At 38.2% G+C, this 17,369-nt stretch overlaps 1 protein-coding gene across 1 annotated transcript; it reads right to left on the reverse strand.

The window, feature by feature from the left end:
* On the reverse strand, window positions 1-16,257 carry LOC117342883 (D-beta-hydroxybutyrate dehydrogenase-like). Its single transcript, XM_033905172.1, has 9 exons — window positions 16,144-16,257; window positions 9,114-9,279; window positions 8,600-8,724; window positions 8,274-8,396; window positions 6,505-6,608; window positions 6,125-6,197; window positions 3,716-3,777; window positions 601-654; window positions 1-393 (listed from the first exon to the last, which is right to left on the reverse strand). The coding sequence occupies exons 2-9, from the start codon at window positions 9,260-9,262 to the stop codon at window positions 301-303; spliced, it is 783 nt and encodes a 260-aa protein (XP_033761063.1). The 5' UTR covers window positions 9,263-9,279; window positions 16,144-16,257; the 3' UTR covers window positions 1-300.
* Window positions 16,258-17,369: the final 1,112 nt, after the last annotated feature.

Consider the following 17,369-nt stretch of genomic DNA (forward strand, 5'->3'; position numbering starts at 1 on the left):
CCATTTAATTGTTCTGTAATGGAAGCAGACGAATATTTAAATACTTAAATGCATTAAGAAATAACAGAGCAGTACCGAAATCCATATACTGAAGTTTCCCTCGTTTAAACCCGATTGTCATCTCCGCTGTGGTGTTAAACAATCTACAAATGTTACACAAATCGTTAACAATTAATGGTGCATGTCTTCACGGTTGGCTGTCTTCCTCCTCTTCGTCAGACATTCCTGCTGACACACCCGTCTGTTTATTCAGTAAATATATCTCTGACCATTTCTATTAATGCTGTTATATGGTGTAAATTACTTGGCGATGGTTCCTCCATCCATGACCAGCGAAGTTCCTGTCATACTGTCGGCCCCGGGTGAGCACAGAAACAATACGAGATCGCCAATCTACAAAACAGTTGGCAGTGTAGACCGTAAAGTTTTCTCAGAATTTAATGTATCGAACGTAACACAGCAAGTGAAATGAAAATGAAGTAAAATCAGGCTCTTTAATTCCAACTAAGCTGGTTTTAATATTGATATATAGTTTTGTGTTGAAAGCTTGTCTAATTAAATAGGCTATCATGAGTCTACGAAGTGATCCCACACACTTACCTGAGATACTTGGACTGGTTTCCCTGTTGGTTGGGAATCACAAAACAGACGTTTCTGGAAAGATAATTAAGCTTGCTTAGAAACTTTGGGAATTTTGTCCGTGTGTGGATATTTTCTACTGTGTTTCCTTTTATGATCTAACCAAGTCAACCATACTTCTATACGTACATTAGCTGGTATATATATTGTATCCGAGACGTTTAAAAATCCCAAATATCGCCTTGATAGAAATGTATTCGTCGCTGGATAAGAAATAGAGGTTACACAACGAGTGGTTGTTGGATATGGAATTTGTTTTACACGAGTAAGTTATTTTTTAAAAGTTACAAAAGACACGAGCTTTAGCGAGTGTTTTTTGCAACTTTTAAAAAATAACTTACGAGTGTGAAATAAATACCATATCCAACAATTTCGAGTCGTGTGACCTGTTTCTACCACAATAATATCGGCTTGAATCAAAGGGACACGTGGCCAAGTATAATTTCGCGTATGCAAATAAAGTGTTAGCCAATCAAAATGCGTACAGAGATTATACCACGTGTGGTATAAACAGATTGTTAATCAACAGCTGTAATGATTAACTGATGGTCTGAGAGTTGAATAACACAGGGTATTGTGGTAGAAAGATAGGTAAACAGCTTTTAGATTTGATAGACAGGTACACTATGTAATCAGCTTACAGGTACACTAGGTAATCAGCTTACAGGTACACTAGGTAATCAGCTTACAGGTACACTATGTAATCAGCTTACAGGTACACTAGGTAATCAGCTTACAGGTACACTCTGTAATCAGCTTACAGGTACACTCTGTAATCAGCTTTTAGATTTGATAGACAGGCACACTTTGTAATCAGCTTACAGGTACACTATGTAATCAGCTTACAGGTACACTATGTAATCAGCTTACGGGTACACTATGTAATCAGCTTTTAGATTTGATAGACAGGTACACTTTGTAATCAGCTTACAGGTACACTCTGTAATCAGCTTACGGGTACACTATGTAATCAGCTTTTAGATTTGATAGACAGGTACACTATGTAATCAGCTTTTAGATTTGATAGACAGGTACACTATGTAATCAGCTTTTATGTACACTATGTAATCAGCTTACAGGTACACTATGTAATCAGCTTACAGGTACACTATGTAATCAGCTTACAGGTACACTATGTAATCAGCATACAGGTACACTATGTAATCAGCTTACAGGTACACTATGTAATCAGCTTACAGGTACACTATGTAATCAGATACACTATGTAATCAGCTTACAGGTACACTATGTAATCAGCTTACAGGTACACTATGTAATCAGCTTACAGGTACACTATGTAATCATCTTACAGGTACACTATGTAATCAGCATACAGGTACACTATGTAATCAGCTTACAGGTACACTATGTAATCAGCTTACAGGTACACTCTGTAATCATCTTACATGTACACTATGTAATCAGCTTACAGGTACACTCTGTAATCATCTTACATGTACACTATGTACTCATCTTTTAGATTTGCCTGCCAGGAGCGTTATTAAGAGATTTCAACACAGGAAAACTGCTTTAAACCGTGTCATATTAGGTAAAGATCGATGATACTATTAGGACGGACAAATATATAATGTAACTGTAAAGTATTCGGAAAATGATTGTCACGTGACATCTCGTATATCCAAATTAGACTTACATGACATCTTAACATTGAGTGGTCACATACTAGAATTATAAAACACTGATCTGAAATGGGCGCATTGTGGATGCAAAAATGTCCATGATATGTTTGGAATCACATGATATATCACGTGACCTCAGGTCATGTGGTCTGGTAACTGCCGTCTGACTTTAGGTCAAATGTATTTCTAAGAAAGACTAGATTCAATGAGACCATTGTCGCATAATGCTAAAACAGACCCTGAAAATTCATTTTCCTATTTGGACAAATGTCTCCTATTTAAGGATTCTAGAATCAGGACTAACACAACCCAACGTTCTATGTCTGTAAATAACAACAGGACGAACGGATGCAAACCAAATTAGGACGGACGGATGCAAACCAAACTAGGACGATAGGATGTAAACCAAACTAGGACGGGCGGATGTAAACCAAACTAGGACGGACGGATGTAAACCAAATTAGGACGGACGGATGTATACCTAACTAAGACGGAAGGATGTATACCAAATTAGGACGGACGGATGTATACCTAACTAAGACGGACGGGTGTAAACCAAACTAGGACGGGCGGATGTAAACCAAACTAGGACGAACGGATGAAAACCAAATTAGGACGAACGGATGTAAACCAAACTAGGACGGATAGATGTAAACCAAACTAGGACGGACAGATGTAAACAAAACAAGGACGGACGGATGTAAACCAAACTGGGACGAATGGAAGAAAACCAAACTAGGACGGACGGATGTAAACCAAACTAGGACGAACGGATGGAAACCGAACTAGGACGGACGGATGTAAACCGAACTAGGACGGACGAATGAAAACCAAACAAAGGACGGACGGATGAAAACCAAAATAAGACGGACAGATGTTAACCAAACTAGGACGAACGGATGTAAACCAAACTAGGACGGACGGATGTAAACCAAACTAAGACGGACGGACGTAAACCAAACTAGGACGGACGGATGAAAACCAAACTAGGACGAACGGATGTAAGCCAAACTAGGACGGACAGATATAACCAAACTAAGACGGACAGATGTAAACCAAACTAGGACGGACAGATGTAAACCAAACTAGGACGGACAGATGTAAACCAATCAAAGACGGACGGGTACGGATCATCGTTCTCGCGAACGAGATAGATTTGTCCGTGTGGGTATAACCCATAATAAATTAGAAACATTAACATTTTTATGAATTTCTGTCCATGTCGCCTCTAAAAAGCGCATGCGAAATGAGGTTTAATGATGAATTATGGGTAAAACATAAAGTAATTTTTCTTTCTTGTAGAAAAGATAGATTATGGAATTAATCGTATATATGGTACTAGAAGAACAGATTAACTTACATATATACATACATACATTAAACTCCATGGAATTATATCCGGACAAAAGACTGGTACGTGTTATTGTAATATTTACCTTGGCATCATTTATGGAAATATCGTGTAGCTTGGCGACGGATTCTACCTGCGCCTGTACGACTGAAATTATAATTACATCGTAATTAATGTGGAAATTATCTATTCATTTATAAAATGTACCGTAGTTTAGAAACCGTAGGCATACAGTTTAATTAGAAATACAAAACCCTAGAAATGGTATACCATATCTGACTTCCTAACTTAAGGAAAGTGTTCAAATTAAGGAATTTTCTTTTGAAGTTAATGAACATTGGTGAAACTGCGAGGCCTGGGGTGTTATTAGGAGTATCAAGGGCTACCAAATCACAGTTCTCCACAATTATATGTACAGTTAATTCGGGCTACTAAATCACGGTTCTCCAACGTTAACTCTACATACAATATTTTAACGACGTCTATCCGTGTCTTCATTATCGTGGTAGGAAAACATGTCATTATTGCGTTCTTAGCATTTCATTAGTAACTTTTGAATTAAGGGGAGAAAAACGCCCCCAGTACATGGAACTTTGATTGACGTCATCAAGGCATTAATTGTTCTGGATGATGGTAGGTGTCCTGTACCGTCGAGCTAAGTGGTCCTTAACCACAACTACAATTATATCGTTATGATCAGGTGTGTTGGGCAAAGGGAGATAAGTAGAGGACATGTCCCAGTACATTTGTATATCATTGCCATACATTTATTGTCAACCTCAGTTCCGGCCAGTGCTTAGTAGAGACTAATTCCTGTAAATTAATACACTAGTCGTTTGTATGGAAGCCAAGAGAATATATCCTCAAAGAACATATCCATTATTATAAACTGATATTAGTCATTTCTGTGTTATCTCCCTTTTGTTTGTGGAACTGGGTTTTTTTTGTATGAAAGACAATTAGATTTTTTTTCTCACGGCCATTATCGAATTCAAATATGTGTAATCCCCATACATCAAAAAAAAGTACAATGGTAGAACCCTATGAAAACATTTCAGCTGATTAATCACATGTAATAATTATAAGTTTTCATTCTACTCTCTGAATGTTTGTGTGATATTAACATTGATGCTTACATTCCTTTATCTATTTCTCTCTCTCTCTATATATATATACATACTTCACTGTCTATGATAATTTCTTTATTCTCTTTAGTCTGTATATATGTGATACCTTTTGGAGAGGACTTGCCTGTTGTCGAATCCATTTGTTTTATAACAATAACATTTGTTGAAATGAAATGAGATCACCTGTAATTAGATATTTTCTCTACATGCATATAACGCAACGTGACATTTTGTTTGACGGCGATTTTTTCCGCAACAAAACACGCTACATCCTGTTATTTTTGTGGTTTAGCTCCCCATACTGGTATCTAAATGTTAGGCGGCATGGGCCGTCTATCTTACTGTAACACCTGAATGTCTAGCAGACCCTGGCCTGATACCTTGGCTTTGTAACGTTCTCTCGACGATTTTAAACAGGCACACGTCCTACTATAGAATCCGTGATCAACGAACAGTACCCGAAATGGTTATTCGCACGAGAATACGCTCCTACAAAATATTCCCTGGAATCGGCCATGATTATGATAGGCATGTAGCCTGCCTTTCATCTTCACCTCCCCAAACACCCTAGTCTAGTTGGGACAGCTATCGGACTTCGCCAAGACGTCACGGAATGCCTAGTTGAGATGGATTCGTATAAGTTGTACAACTTATGCCCAATCCAGTGGCAAAGGCAATGGAATATGTTTATACGAGCACTCTGGCTTTCCACTGTCAGACACCGTGGGACGATTTGAACTGTTTTGTTCGGGAATTTTGACCAATCAGATGACAGCTTTCTTGATGGTTTCGGTTCTACTTTTCAGCGGCGATTCGATTATAATGGCGGCCTCCGCGAATTACCTTTCGCTAGTGAATGAACTGCTTCAAATACATAATTTTAAAGACTTCCAAAAATCAGATATTGACGCAAATGTTAAAAACAAGACGTGTGTTTGTTGTTTTAACGACGATGCGTGAGAGTTAGCAGGGACCAGTTTCATCAACATTCCGCAACTCAAAAAAAATTCCTTTACAAAATTTAAGGAATGTTCACTAACTAAGATTCGCCCTTAAATTCGGTGATGCTTTCCTACGGATAATTTTAAGTCAAGGAATGTTCTCAAGTAACAGAACGTTGATGAAAACGAGGCCAGAGTCAGGGTCATTTTACACACTACATCACATTACAAGCCATATATGTATATATAATATGTATTGTGATGCTGTGTGTTAATTAGCAATTAGATATTGGTAAAATATTGTTCAAACTAACAAGGAATCTTTGTATCTTAACGGGATTACGGGATGGTTGTGTCTCTTTACGGGAGTAGAGTAACATTTAGCTGTTTATGTTCTTATGTAGGAACCATGGCAACACTACTTACACGGCGTGTCGACCCAGCCAGGACAGATGGCGTTACATGTGATACCGTGAGGCGCCACTTCCAGCGATACCGCCTACAAATCATACAACGATACATCTGTTTGGTAATTCAAATCACACGAACACAGCATGAAAATGTACGATGTTGACAATAATACTTGTTTTCACCAACTGTTTGTCTGTAAGAGACTTATCGATTTTACGATATTTCTAAAATTGATGTATTGAGGGTGCTCAGAATATAACGAATCATCTCGAATTCACTTATCATTTTTTTCGCATTTATGCTAAGACCTTATTTGGTGTTGATTTCGAGACACTTGTCAGTAATGGAAGCCATTTCGTTTCGTTTCGTTTCTATGTTCAATACCTGGTACAAACCTTTGTCATGCCTACAAGTCCGTGTTTGGTAGAGCAGTATGGAGACTTGTTAGCAGAAGCCACCAGGCCCATCCTGGACGAAACGTTGATCAGACGACCCCATCCTGTTGGTCGATAAAATCAAGGTAAAAAATAAAAGAGAGAGATATAGTGTAGATTATCAGACATTCGGACAAGTGACCGAACCCTTTGTTCCGATCAATACATGTTTACTATGAGAAATAGAATATTCAATGTGCGTACCAGTAACCTATCAAGGGACGGAACTGAAATATGTTTGCCAAAGTTTGGCGGTTTCTTCAAGGGATCATCTTCGCTAGCCAAGGCTTCTGATTACGTCACACTCTACGAAGTGTGACGTAATCAGAAGCCTTGGCTAGCGAAGATGATCCCTAGTGTGACGTAATCAGAAGCCTTGGCTAGGGAAGATGATCCCTAGTGTGACGTAATCAGAAGCCTTGGCTAGCGAAGATGATCCCTAGTGTGACGTAATCAGAAGCCTTGGCTAGCGAAAATGACAAGGGATAGAAGTGAAATGTGTTTGACTTTGTCTGATGGTACAGTACATTGGACGGACTTTTGTTAGGAATGAGATTCACCAGTTGGAAATATTGGATTGGAGTACTTTCCAAAGACACTTTCCCAACTTTTCCTAAAATTTCAAAGATTTTTCAAAATCACGGCCATCTCGTGTTGGCCGATTACTACCATCTCGTGTTGGCGTGTTGGCCGGTTACGACCATCTCGTGATGGAGTGTTGGCCGGTTACGACCATCTCGTGTTGGCGTGTTGGCCGATTACGGCCAACTCGTGTTGGAGTGTTGGCCGATCACGGCCATCTCGTGTTGGCCGATTACGACCATCTCGTGCTGGAGTGTTGGCCGGTTACGACCATCTCGTGTTGGCGTGTTGGCCGGTTACGACCATCTCGTGTTGGAGTGTTGGCCGGTTACGACCATCTCGTGTTGGAGTGTTGGCCGGTTACGACCATCTCGTGTTGGCGTGTTGGCCGATTACGGCCATCTCGTGTTGGAGTGTTGGCCGGTTACGACCATCTCGTGTTGGCGTGTTGGCCGATTACGACCATCTCGTGCTGGAGTGTTGGCCGGTTACGACCATCTCGTGTTGGCGTATTGGCCGGTTACGACCATCTCGTGTTGTGTGTAAGCGTCTGATAGACTATGATTGTATGTTGGCCGATTACGGCCATCTCGTGTTGACGTGTTGGCCGATTCCGGCCATCTCGTGATGGCGTGTTGGCTGATTACGACCATCTCGTGTTGGCGTGTTGGCCGATTCCGGCCATCTCGTGATGGCGTGTTGGCCGATTACGGCCATCTCGTGTTGGAGTGTTGGCCGATTACGGCCATCTCGTGTTGGCGTGTTGGCCGATTCCGGCCATCTCGTGATGGCGTGTTGGCTGATTACGACCATCTCGTGTTGGAGTGTTGGCCGATTACGGCCATCTCGTGTTGGTGTGTTGGCTGATTACGACCATCTCGTGTTGGAGTGTTGGCCTATTACGGCCATCTCGTGTTGGTGTGTTGGCCGAATACGGCCATATCGTGTTGGCGTGTTGGCTGATTACGACCATCTCGTGTTGGAGTGTTGGCCGATTACGGCCATCTCGTGTTGGAGTGTTGGCCGATTACGGCCATCTCGTGTTGGAGTGTTGGCCGATTACGGCCATCTCGTGTAGTAGCTAGATGGCCGTAATCAATCACCATACACAGGAATAGGCTCATTGTATCGATTCCTACAGAACGTACCTTTCTGCTTCATCCGGGGAACACAATGGCTGATAAGATAAAATGGCGCCGTAAGGTTGATGGCGACGACCTCATTCCACTTTGCCAGTGTGCAGTCTTCTATTGGAGTGACGTGTTGCATTCCTATCGCATTAATTGCACGTGCATTAAAATGATGGTAATTATACTTGCATTTAATAATGAGTCATCCATAGTTGATAGATTAATGAACAGCACATTCAGTGCAATATAAATATTACATAAGTTTTTTGTTGAGTTAATTATTAGATAATTGAAACAATTCCTTGATCGCCTACGTAAAAGGTTGTTAGTGAACGTATGCATACCTGCATTGTTGACCAGTATGTCGACACCCCCAGGACAAATAGTGTCCACTTCTCTACATAGACTGACTAGTCCAGCCTCTGTCTTCAAGTCAGACTGGACGTAGTGGACACTTTGGAGCGCAGAACTACACAGAAGTATGGCATATATGTTTGGTAGGAAATTTTGAGTTGGGCAAATTATAATTAATTCGCACATACATAGTCGAAATGTGTTGTCTGTGGCGAAACAACCAAAGGGCCATGTTATCCGAATGAATTGTTTTTATTAGAATATTCGTTTTATATTGTATTTATCAAGAGTAATACGTGGGTGGTAAAAACATGAGCCAGAAAATCAATATTCAATAAAGCGCTTGAATTTGAAAGGACATGCCTTACAAAATGCGATGTAATTCGAATAATTTGTACAGCATTGACATTGGACTTGATCTCTAACATAAGAATATTTAATTTGATTTATTAAAACTGCCTGTCAGCCCTCTCCGGTTTCTGATCTGTTCGTCTGATTATGTACCTCTTGACCTCGTTGATGGCCTCCGATGCATCCTCCGTTGACCTTGACCCACACATAATCACGTGATAGCCTTTCTGTGCCAGAGATGTGGCTACACCGAGCCCCATACCACTGGATGAGCCCGTTACCAAGGCAGTTCTTGTTTCCATGGTGATCTTTTAATACACTGATAAGACAATTAATACCTAATCTATACCATAAATCGCCATCGCTACGTGAACATCTCGATAGATTCCGTCCAGGCACGAAATCAAGACTTGACGGACCTGGTCGAGATCTATCACAGTTGTCGCCCTTTATAAATCCTCTTACCACAGGGGTCAAATCGAACTGTCAATCAACCAGTTGAGTCTGCTGCTTTTATCTGTTTGGCTGCTAATGGAGCTGGTGTTTTGAAGATAAGCAACAAGGGTTTTATGTTTCTGTTTACTCATCAGGTAGGTTGATAAAGTTTTATTTCAAGTTTTAGAGTGTCTCAGTCTCATAATTGAAAAAAGCGTCACTGATATTAGAAACAGATAACAGATGTTCATCTTTCACAATTAGATAGAATTTGATAGCTGGGTGTACATCCCGTCTAATCGATATCAATTGATACATATTACAGGTGTCGCTGGGTTTGACATAGAGCACGACACTTTCTTACTGTTCTACTCCAACAGTACCGTGTGTGATACCTCAGATGTACACTCCAGACAGAGAATGGATGAGGCTTGGGTCAGACCGAAGGCAATAACTCTCAGTAGTCTGCCAGAGGTTTAGTATACACAATCGTTTAGGGCGGCTTGTAAGGGCCACTACAGAAATATTGATCTTACACGTACAACTTATCTTAATACGATATATATGTAATACAATATACTCTAGATTATCAATTTAATTAACAACGACGACGACGGCGGCGGCGGCGACGGGAGATCACTTACATGTATATGACCGAAAGTTTCACTATTACACAATATAGAGACGTAACACGATAAAATTTCTTCGGTTGCAATTAATTTCTTATCAAACTTAAATCAAACCGGTATTTATAACTCATTGTATGGAATAAAACAACAGCCTGTTATTACAGTCTATCATAACAACAGCCTGTTATTACAGTCTAACAGTCTATCATAACAACAGCCTGTTATTACAGTCTAACAGTCTATCATAACAACAGCCTGTTATTACAGTCTAACAGTCTATCATAACAACAGCCTGTTATTACAGTCTAACAGTCTATCATAACAACAGCCTGTTATTACAGTCTATTATAACAACAGCCTGTTATTACAGTCTATCATAACAACAGCTTGTTATTACAGTCTATCATAACAACAGCCTGTTATTACAATCTATTATAACAACAGCCTGTTATTACAGTCTATCATAACAACAGTCTGTTATTACAGTCTAACAGTCTATCATAACAACAGCCTGTTATTACAGTCTAACAGTCTATCATAACAACAGCCTGTTATTACAGTCTATCATAACAACAGCCTGCTATTACAGTCTATCATAACAACAGTCTGTTATTACAGTCTAACAGTCTATTATAACAACAGCCTGTTATTACAGTCTAACAGTCTATCATAACAACAGCCTGTTATTACAGTCTATCATAACAACAGTCTGTTATTACAGTCTAACAGTCTATTATAACAACAGCCTGTTATTACAGTCTAACAGTCTATCATAACAACAGCCTGTTATTACAGTCTAACAGTCTATCATAACAACAGCCTGTTATTACAGTCTATCATAACAACAGCCTGTTATTACAGTCTATCATAACAACAGCCTGTTATTACAGTCTAACAGTCTATCATAACAACAGCCTGTTATTACAGTCTAATAGTCTATCATAACAACAGCCTGTTATTACAGTCTAACAGTCTATCATAACAACAACCTGTTATTACAGTCTAACAGTCTATCATAACAACAACCTGTTATTACAGTCTAACAGTCTATCATAACAACAGCCTGTTATTACAGTCTAACAGTCTATCATAACAACAGTCTGTTATTACAGTCTATCATAACAACAGTCTGTTATTACAGTCTATCATAACAACAACCTGTTATTACAGTCTAACAGTCTATCATAACAACAGTCTGTTATTACAGTCTATCATAACAACAGCCTGTTATTACAGTCTATCATAACAACAGCCTGTTATTACAGTCTATCATAACAACAGCCTGTTATTACAGTCTAACAGTCTATCATAACAACAGCCTGTTATTACAGTCTATCATAACAACAGCCTGTTATTACAGTCTAACAGTCTATCATAACAACAGCATGTTATTACAGTCTAACAGTCTATCATAACAACAGCCTGTTATTACAGTCTAACAGTCTATCATAACAACAGCCTGTTATTACAGTCTAACAGTCTATCATAACAACAGCCTGTTATTACAGTCTAACAGTCTATCATAACAACAGCCTGTTATTACAGTCTAACAGTCTATCATAACAACAGCCTGTTATTACAGTCTATCATAACAACAGCCTGTTATTACAGTCTATCATAACAACAGCCTGTTATTACAGTCTAACAGTCTATCATAACAACAGCCTGTTATTACAGTCTAACAGTCTATCATAACAACAGCCTGTTATTACAGTCTAACAGTCTATCATAACAACAGCCTGTTATTACAGTCTATCATAACAACAGCCTGTTATTACAGTCTAACAGTCTATCATAACAACAGCCTGTTATTACAGTCTATCATAACAACAGCCTGTTATTACAGTCTAACAGTCTATCATAACAACAACCTGTTATTACAGTCTAACAGTCTATCATAACAACAGTCTGTTATTACAGTCTATCATAACAACAGCCTGTTATTACAGTCTATCATAACAACAGCCTGTTATTACAGTCTATCATAACAACAGCCTGTTATTACAGTCTAACAGTCTATCATAACAACAGCCTGTTATTACAGTCTATCATAACAACAGCCTGTTATTACAATCTAACAGTCTATCATAACAACAGCCTGTTATTACAGTCTAACAGTCTATCATAACAACAGCCTGTTATTACAGTCTATCATAACAACAGCCTGTTATTACAGTCTATCATAACAACAGCCTGTTAGTACAGTCTATCATAACAACAGCCTGTTATTAAGTCTATCATAACAACAACCTGTTATTACAGTCTAACAGTCTATCATAACAACAGCCTGTTATTACAGTCTAACAGTCTATCATAACAACAGCCTGTTATTACAGTCTAACAGTCTATCATAACAACAGCCTGTTATTACAGTCTAACAGTCTATCATAACAACAGCCTGTTATTACAGTCTAACAGTCTATCATAACAACAGCCTGTTATTACAGTCTAACAGTCTATCATAACAACAGCCTGTTATTACAGTCTAACAGTCTATCATAACAACAGCCTGTTATTACAGTCTATCATAACAACAGCCTGTTATTACAGTCTATCATAACAACAGCCTGTTATTACAGTCTATCATAACAACAGCCTGTTATTACAGTCTAACAGTCTATCATAACAACAGCCTGTTATTACAGTCTAACAGTCTATCATAACAACAGCCTGTTATTACAGTCTAACAGTCTATCATAACAACAGCCTGTTATTACAGTCTATCATAACAACAGCCTGTTATTACAGTCTAACAGTCTATCATAACAACAGCCTGTTATTACAGTCTAACAGTCTATCATAACAACAGCCTGTTATTACAGTCTAACAGTCTATCATAACAACAGCCTGTTATTACAGTCTAACAGTCTATCATAACAACAGCCTGTTATTACAGTCTAACAGTCTATCATAACAACAGCCTGTTATTACAGTCTAACAGTCTATCATAACAACAGCCTGTTATTACAGTCTATTATAACAACAGCCTGTTATTGCAGTCTATCATAACAACAGCCTGTTATTACAGTCTATCATAACAACAGCCTGTTATTACAATCTATCAGTCTATCATAACAACAGCCTGTTATTACAGTCTAACAGTCTATCATAACAACAGCCTGTTATTACAGTCTAACAGTCTATCATAACAACAGCCTGTTATTACAGTCTAACAGTCTATCATAACAACAGCCTGTTATTACAGTCTAACAGTCTATCATAACAACAGCCTGTTATTACAGTCTAACAGTCTATCATAACAACAGCCTGTTATTACAGTCTAACAGTCTATCATAACAACAGCCTGTTATTACAGTCTATTATAACAACAGCCTGTTATTACAGTCTATCATAACAACAGCCTGTTATTACAGTCTATCATAACAACAACCTGTTATTACAGTCTAACAGTCTATCATAACAACAGCCTGTTATTACAGTCTAACAGTCTATCATAACAACAGCCTGTTATTACAGTCTAACAGTCTATCATAACAACAGCCTGTTATTACAGTCTAACAGTCTATCATAACAACAGCCTGTTATTACAGTCTAACAGTCTATCATAACAACAGCCTGTTATTACAGTTTAACAGTCTATCATAACAACAGCCTGTTATTACAGTCTAACAGTCTATCATAAAAACAGCCTGTTATTACAGTCTAACAGTCTATCATAACAACAGCCTGTTATTACAGTCTAACAGTCTATCATAACAACAGCCTGTTATTACAGTCTATTATAACAACAGCCTGTTATTACAGTCTATCATAACAACAGCCTGTTATTACAGTCTATCATAACAACAGCCTGTTATTACAGTCTATCATAGCAACAACCTGTTATTACAGTCTAACAACCTGTTATTACAGTCTATCATAACAACAGCCTGTTATTACAGTCTATCATAACAACAGCCTGTTATTACAGTCTAACAGTCTATCATAACAACAGCCTGTTATTACAGTCTATCATAACAACAACCTGTTATTACAGTCTATCATAACAACAGTCTGTTATTACAGTCTATCATAACAACAACCTGTTATTACAGTCTAACAGTCTATCATAACAACAGCCTGTTATTACAGTCTAACAGTCTATCATAACAACAGCCTGTTATTACAGTCTAACAGTCTATCATAACAACAGCCTGTTATTACAGTCTAACAGTCTATCATAACAACAGCCTGTTATTACAGTCTATCATAACAACAACCTGTTATTACAGTCTATCATAACAACAGCCTGTTATTACAGTCTATCATAACAACAGCCTGTTATTACAGTCTATCATAACAACAACCTGTTATTACAGTCTATCATAACAACAACCTGTTATTACAGTCTATCATAACAACAACCTGTTATTACAGTCTATCATAACAACAGCCTGTTATTACAGTCTATCATAACAACAGCCTGTTATTACAGTCTATCATAACAACAGCCTGTTATTACAGTCTAACAGTCTATCATAACAACCCTCTTGCAGACGATGTAGCACCTGTGTACTTAACTGAAAAGAAATATACCGACTCTAGGTTAAGAGCTAACACAGTCTGAGTCTTGACAAGAAACAAAAACAGAATATTTCCCATATATATCTATACTCTAGGTCAAAAAGGGACAAAACGGTGGACTGGATAACTCCATTTCCCGCTGCAAGATTTATAAAAGTCCCAACGGGCCTGCATCGCCTACCCGGTATTTACTGCTTTGATGATTCTCGGCTTTTCAACTTAAAGTAAGTTTTAGAGCTTTAACATCGCTATTAGCTCTGACAGAGGATATGGGTCTAGGTCATGTCTTTTCGCAAACTTTGTCAGATATCATCTCAGCACCTAACGTCTAGTGATAGTCAGCAGGAAGTTGTTTAAGTGTTTTAAAGGGACATCACGGTAAACCAATTTTTATTTTGTATTTTTTCATATTATTGGGTATATCTTTAAAAAAAATATCCTTATGAAAAATAACCATTCGAATTTGATGATATATGTATATAAAAAACATCAATTATAAATTATAAAAAGGTTATCACAATTCGTTGATCAATAGTCTGAATATGCAAATTTTGTGACATATATACGATAACACGCATGCGCACAACACACTAAAACACCTGAAAACAAAAATGGCTTCCAATGTGAATCGACTGCGGTTGAAAACGATAACAGCTTCCGCAATGAAGAGAATAATTGGAAAATGGGTCAAACACAATCCTAGAATTAAACTGGGGAAGCAGTACAATACAGTTAAAACATGAAAACAGCAGTAATACGGACGCTGCTCGTATTCTGCTTGATTGCTGGATAGTAGGTCATGACAATCTCGGTAATATTTATACAGTCTGTACCAGTACATCGCTACTGTCACTATACTATATGTACGGTGTTTACACTTATTTAGACATAAATATATGTGCCGGAATATATACAGAACGTGTTATTTAACATTTAAACCACTGTATAATATCGTTGTCCAACTAATCCAATTCGCCTTGTAAACTATCGTGTGTTTGTGTTGCCTCGATTTCAAAACAGTTACGTGATGATTTAAAAATAATTTCCGCGCTAAATTTAGAGGGGGATTCCCAACTAAATCAAGTGGTCAAGCTGGACATGAGGATCGACTGTGAACGTTGGGACAGCACAGAAACATAACTGGAAAGGAACAAAACACGTACATTCATTGAAAATTACAACGTTTTTACCGTGATGTCCCTTTAACGAAGCATATGACCTTGAACCTGGCGTTATCCGAGGAACCTACCAAACAATTATCACGGTTCTATGCTGTTCGGTTGATAAGAATTCGTTTAAAGAAAAGTCATCTCGGACGAAGGATGCATACTCATCTATCGGTCAGCTAAGCTATTAAAACAGAATTTTAAGTCATTTTGGCGGAAATCAATCACTGTCCAATGGTTTCAATTGCCGACAGCATAAAAGCTACACATGTACGTCCAGTGACCCAGACGGTTATAACTTCAACTACATAAGTATGTGACACAACAGTTTAGAACATATATGCCGAGTGCACTACTTAACACCCCTCCCCACCCCCTAACACACACATTCACACCACCTATATACAATGTATAATACAGTATACTTACGTTACACCTAGAGGTCCCCCAGTGGTGTCCGTGTCGGTCCCTTATCTATCGACCTAAACAGTTATCATCTTTATGTAATCGTCACTACACATGTGATAAAGACGATAGAGTAGGGACGGGACATTTTCTCTGCGTGACAGGAACTTCATTAAGACGTTTAACACTAATATACGGGTACACATGTGACTGTACATGTACTATGGCAGCTCTTCGTGTAGAAGGGACTTTGTTGGACCCCTACAATATCGCACTATTAGGCCAGAATGTGTTAACACTCTCTGTTAAGTTAGGTTCGGGATTTCACCAATGCGAAATTAGTTCAAATGCATGCGTCCATACAGCAGACTTAGTGCGGATATGTCTGTTCTTAATGTAGTTCTGGGTGGCGAGATTTCGTAAGCCGACTCGATGAGAGTGACTCGAGTCAGAAAAGAATAAAATAAAGTCAAGTCGGAAAGACTACTTCAGTTGTTGGGTGATAAAACACTTGCTTTTCACCTAGGCAGCCGGTATTCGATTCCCGATCGGACGTAAAAAGGTATGGGGTTACCTGCCCGACCACGTGGGTTTCCCCCGGGTACACCGGTTTCCTCCCACAGTAAGACCCCTCGCGCGCTTCCATCCGGGCCAACAAGCGTGATTAATATAAGTTGATATAATTGTTGTAAAATAAATAAAGTCCATTTCTAAAAAGACAAGAAAGACATATTAGTAGGAAAAATAGTAACTACCTAGGAGGAAATAGGGTACGAAAAAAGAACCTCTAGGCGGCCTGGCTGAGTGTATTCGAAAAATAATAATTCATTTTTTCCGTATTTATCCATATCTGTATTATCTACATCTGTAATATCTACATCTGTATTATCTACATCTGTATTATCTACATCTGTATTATCTATATCTGTATTATCTACATCTGTATTATCTACATCTGTATTATCTATATTATCTATATCTGTATTATCTACATCTGTATTATCTACATCTGTATTATCTATATCTGTATTATCTACATCTGTATTATCTACATCTGTATTATCTATATCTGTATTATCTACATCTATATGATCTATATCTGTATTATCTATATTATCTATATCTGTATTATCTACATCTGTATTATCTACATCTATATGATCTATATCTGTATTATCTATATTATCTATATCTGTATTATCTACATCTGTATTATCTACATCTGTATTATCCACATCTGTATTATCCAC

This window comes from Pecten maximus, chromosome 14, assembly GCF_902652985.1.
Source record: "Pecten maximus chromosome 14, xPecMax1.1, whole genome shotgun sequence".
NCBI lineage: Eukaryota > Metazoa > Mollusca > Bivalvia > Pectinida > Pectinidae > Pecten > Pecten maximus.

What these genes read in the sequence shown, in the direction of transcription:
- LOC117342883 (XM_033905172.1), bottom strand. Translation starts at nt 9,262, where the DNA reads ATGGAAACAAGAACTGCCTTGGTAACGGGCTCATCCAGTGGTATGGGG. An exon ending in GACTTGTAGGCATGACAAAG is followed by an intron (nt 6,198 to 6,504) that starts GTTTGTACCAGG and finishes TATGATTTGTAG; the next exon opens with GCGGTATCGCTGGAAGTGGC. An exon ending in AACCAGTCCAAGTATCTCAG is followed by an intron (nt 394 to 600) that starts GTAAGTGTGTGG and finishes ACTGTTTTGTAG; the next exon opens with ATTGGCGATCTCGTATTGTT.